Below are 4,399 nucleotides of genomic sequence, written 5' to 3' on the forward strand. Positions count from 1 at the left end.
CAAGGTGGACACTGATGATCACAACCCTCACCAGGGTTCCCTTTTGTTCCAGTTCCAGATGCAGGTGAGCATCACCCTTGTTGGCCAAACAGGCAGACATGTTAAGCAGTTGGCCCAAGATCCTCTGGAATGTTGGTACCTCCAGCTTTGCCTGGCCAGTGAAAGTCAGGGCAATTACATTTCCCCATAGGAATGTACTCATTGACTGGTGGCTTCCTCAGGTTACTGATAGAAGATCTTTTCCATTTCTTCTCCATGATCAGGTAGTTTGTAACAGCCAACATGTTGTCACCCTGTACGGGGCTTACATGGCAAAGACTTGGGACTGGGGGTGAGCGTGGCTGTGCTACAGTTGTCACCTCTCTGAGAAGACAACAGGAGTTTGACCAGCGTCAGACAGAGCCAATTTCAGCTGCTCCAAGATGGACCCACTCCTTGCCCAATCTGAGCCACTCAGTGATGCTGGCAGCACCTCTGGGATATTGTATTTGAGAAAGGGTAAAAAACGCTGCGCAACAGCAGGTGGGTGAGAGGAGGGAGGAGATGGGAGAGAAAAGCACTGCAGACACCAAGGTCATATCCCACAGGACCCAAGCAGGTCCCTCAGCAGGCCAAATTCTGCTCTCCTGAAATCCTGCTCTTGGCCTTGTTCTCATCTCCCAGGAGCCTCAGCTCCACTTTCCCATCCCTGACTGTTCCATTCTGACCAACTTTTTCTGGTTAGTAAGTGTGAAGTCCCACAGGGCACCTCACCTCACTGACCCCTCAGTCACCCGTGTCAGGAAGAAGTTGTCAATGAGCTGCAAAACCCGCCTTGTCCCCAGCCAGGAACCTGGGAGGTGTGGGACCATAGTCCTGCCCTTGGCCTTGCACAGCCCCACATCACACTGTCCAAGGATGGGCCCTGGGCAACTTGGGAGGGACAGAATCTGCCTTCCCATGCTATGAGGTCAGGGCTTGGCTTTTGGTTAAAGAAACACAACCAGGTTTCCTCAGCATCAGAGATATCTTTGCTTTTCCTGACCTCCAGTTTTCTTCTCTAACAGAACCTGGATATTGTTTCTCAGTAGGTTCCCTCAGTGGGGCCCATTAACAGTACAAGAAATTCTGGAGTTTGAATCTAACTTTGACTTCTTGAGAAGTTTCATCACCTTCCTCCAGGGTCTGAGGTCCATGGACCCAGCACCAAACCCACCAGAGGGGTCATTAAAGCGCCTTGGGCTGCTCCTGTGCTGCTGAGCTGGGCTGGGCTCCTGGGACACAGGGAGCTCATGGCAGCGGCAGCGCTGCAGAGAGACAGCTCTGCCCAGGAGCAGCTCCTCTGCACACGCAGCAGGGCTGAGGGCTCTGCCTGGGCATCTCAGCAGACGAGCAAGGCAGAGAGAGATTAAAGGTGCTCAGGACTGGAGGATGACTGAGAGCTCACTGGAGGAGAAACCTTTGCAGCCCTTGCCATGGTAAGTCTCTGGTGCAGGGCAGTGCAGCTGTAGCTCCTGGAGGCATCTCCTGAAAGTGGCACAGGCACAGCTGGTGGGATCTGTAAGGACGGGGCTCTTGTCAGGCCATGTTGAACAGCTGTGAAGCCGGGTGAGCACCCAGGGGTGCCCAGGGCTGTCCTGCAGAGCAGGGTCCCTGCACCCCAGGGCTGTGCCGGGCAGGGACTCTGCCGCCTGCCAGGGTCAGCGCTCAGCCTGCCCGGGAGATCCCATGGCAGCAGCTGTGGGGGGAAGGAGCGACCCCCGGCAGGGCAGGCAGGGAGCTTGTGGGGTTGAAGGGGGCTGTGTGGGTCAGGGCTGCTCAGAGCTCCAGATCCCCCCACACACATGGCAGAGGGTCCTTCTGAACAACTACATCAATACAGGAACAGCTGTAAGGGAAGGAGTCTGTGCTTTCAGTTTTCCACTCTTGGTTGTCTGGGTGTGCAGTGGGAGATGGGGATTTATTTCTCTCTTTGGAGAAGACACTGACACCCCAGTTCTCGTTAGGACGTGTCTGAGCTGCTCCTGAGCCCCTGCACACACAGAGCTGCCCCTGGGCAGTGCCAGGAGGTGTGAGCAGGACAGAGCTGAGCACACAGCGGGTGGGACGGGGTCTGTGACACTGACAGGGAGCAGACCAGGGACAGACACACAGCTGCAGGCAGCACAGACATGGGCAGGGAGAGTTAACTGCTACCAAAAATGCTGGGGATGGGATGTAGGAACGTCTCTCATATCCTTTCCAGTGCAGACACATTTCCCAGTGCAACCCCTGGTCTCCTCTCCTCCCCAGCAGACCCTCTGCCCCAAAGCCATGGGGTCCAGGTCACGAGTCTCCACCTCAGCAGCTGGACCTCCAGGTGAAGGGTTCCTGCAACGTGGTACTCAAAAAAGGTGCTAAAAGTCCTTGTTCTGCAGTGTCATTATGTGAGTGGCAGCAGCACAGCCGGGTCAGGAGAAGGTTCCACAGCATGCACGTCTGCCTTTCTGTCCTTGCTTTATTTTCTGGTAGCACTGCGGTGTTCTTCCCTGTTTCTCCACCTGTCCCTGGTGCTCTTGCTCTCTGGGGTTGGGGTGGGGATGTGGATCCGTTTTTGTTCTGAAACGAGTTCAGTTGATCTTACCTCAAAGGTCTGTTCATGGAAACCAGATGCCCAAGCTGCATTTTAAACTGATGAACAGTTTTTCTCAGTTAGTAGAAAGGGAGAATGAGCTGAAACATCCCACCATCGGTGAAGGGGTATTCCATGAGAAACAGCCTGTTTATTCTCTAACTTGTCACTGTCTTTTCCTCATTGCACAGGTCCACATGCCCACAGGCAGCCAATGTCCAACAGCAGCTCCATCACCCAGTTCCTCCTCCTGCCATTCACAGACACACGGGAGCTGCAGCTCTTGCACTTCTGGCTCTTCCTGGGCATCTACCTGACTGCCCTCCTGGGCAACGGCCTCATCATCACCACCATAGCCTGGGACCAGCACCTCCACACCCCCATGTACTTCTTCCTGCTCAACCTCGCCCTCCTCGACCTGGGCTCCATCTCCACCATTCTCCCCAAGTCCATGGCCAATTCCCTCTGGGACACCAGGGCCATCTCCTTTTTCGGATGTGTTGCGCAGCTATTTTTGTTTCTCTTTTCCATTTCAACCGAGTATTTTCTTCTCACCGTCATGTCGTACGACCGCTATATTGCCATCTGCAAACCCCTGCACTACGGGACCCTCCTGGGCAGCAGAGCTTGTGTCCACATGGCAGCAGCTGCCTGGTCCACTGGGTTTCTCACTGCTCTGCTGCACACGGCCAATACATTTTCACTGGCCCTGTGCAAGGGCAATGCTCTGGGCCAGTTCTTCTGTGAAATCCCCCAGATCCTCAAGCTCTCCTGCTCACACTCCTACCTCAGGGAACTTGGTTTGCTTGTGGCTTGTGTATTAGTAGCGTTTGGCTGTTTTGTGTTCATTGTGGTGTCCTATGTGCAGATCTTGAGGGCCGTGCTGAGGATCCCCTCTGAGCAGGGACGGCACAAAGCCTTTTCCACCTGCCTCCCTCACCTGGCCGTGGTCTCCCTGTTCCTTAGCACTGTCGTGTTTGCCCACCTGAAGCCCCCCTCTATATCATTTCCTTCCCTGGATCTGTTGGTGTCTGTTCTGTACTCAGTGGTGCCTCCAGCAGTGAACCCCCTCATCACAGCATGAGGAACCAGGAGCTCAAGGAGTCCATTAGGAAAGTGATTTCATGGGTGTTTGTCAATACTGGTCAGCTTTCCATCACTGTCCACAAATGATGTCTATTTGTATCCCAATGCAGGCCTGTACCTTGTTTTATCCCTTTTACTTTGATGGCATTACCCATATTGTTATTTATGGTTTTTATGTTCGTACATAATTGTTTGTGTTTAGCTGACTATCCTGAGAAATGTAGCCATTATTAATATTTTTAAAATACCTGAAACCTGTATAAATATTTTCCTCACACTGTGTCAGAGCTTGGTCTCCCATAGAATCTTTGTAATAAAATGACATCTCTTCTATGCAGTTGCTCAATATTTGGTTGTTCTTCTAAAGCTGATCTCAACAACAGGCCCAGGAATTTCACTCAAAAGGGCCTGAGGTCAAAGCTCATTGTCACGTTAGTAGCTCATAGACAACAGAGTTGTGGTTTAAGACACAACCCTTGTTGTCTGTTGACAGTGGAGAAGGGGAGTGGTCATGAGATACAGTCAGACTGGGCTGTCCCAGAGCATGATGGGACAGAGGATAATCCTCCAGGAGAGGAATCTGGAGCTGCCTGGAGAGCCCATGAGATACACAGGGACGGTGTGTGCCTGAGGTGGGCAGTGACTGGAGCCCACAGAGTGAGACATGGCCCAAGGTGGAGTCAGCCCATGGCAAAGCACTAAATCCAGGTGTCTGCAGGGAAA

General features: G+C 52.9%; 1 protein-coding gene across 1 annotated transcript; it reads left to right on the top strand.

Moving 5' to 3' along the window:
- Window positions 1-2,804: 2,804 nt before the first annotated feature.
- Window positions 2,805-3,674, top strand: LOC308050604 (olfactory receptor 14A16-like; the record flags this gene model as incomplete). The annotated part of the gene is made up of 1 exon (XM_080360765.1): window positions 2,805-3,674. The coding sequence occupies one exon, from the start codon at window positions 2,805-2,807 to the stop codon at window positions 3,672-3,674; it is 870 nt and encodes a 289-aa protein (XP_080216891.1).
- Window positions 3,675-4,399: the final 725 nt, after the last annotated feature.

Source organism: Nesoenas mayeri (assembly GCF_963082525.1).
Source record: "Nesoenas mayeri genome assembly, chromosome: 29".
In the NCBI taxonomy this organism is placed as follows: Eukaryota; Metazoa; Chordata; class Aves; order Columbiformes; family Columbidae; genus Nesoenas; species Nesoenas mayeri.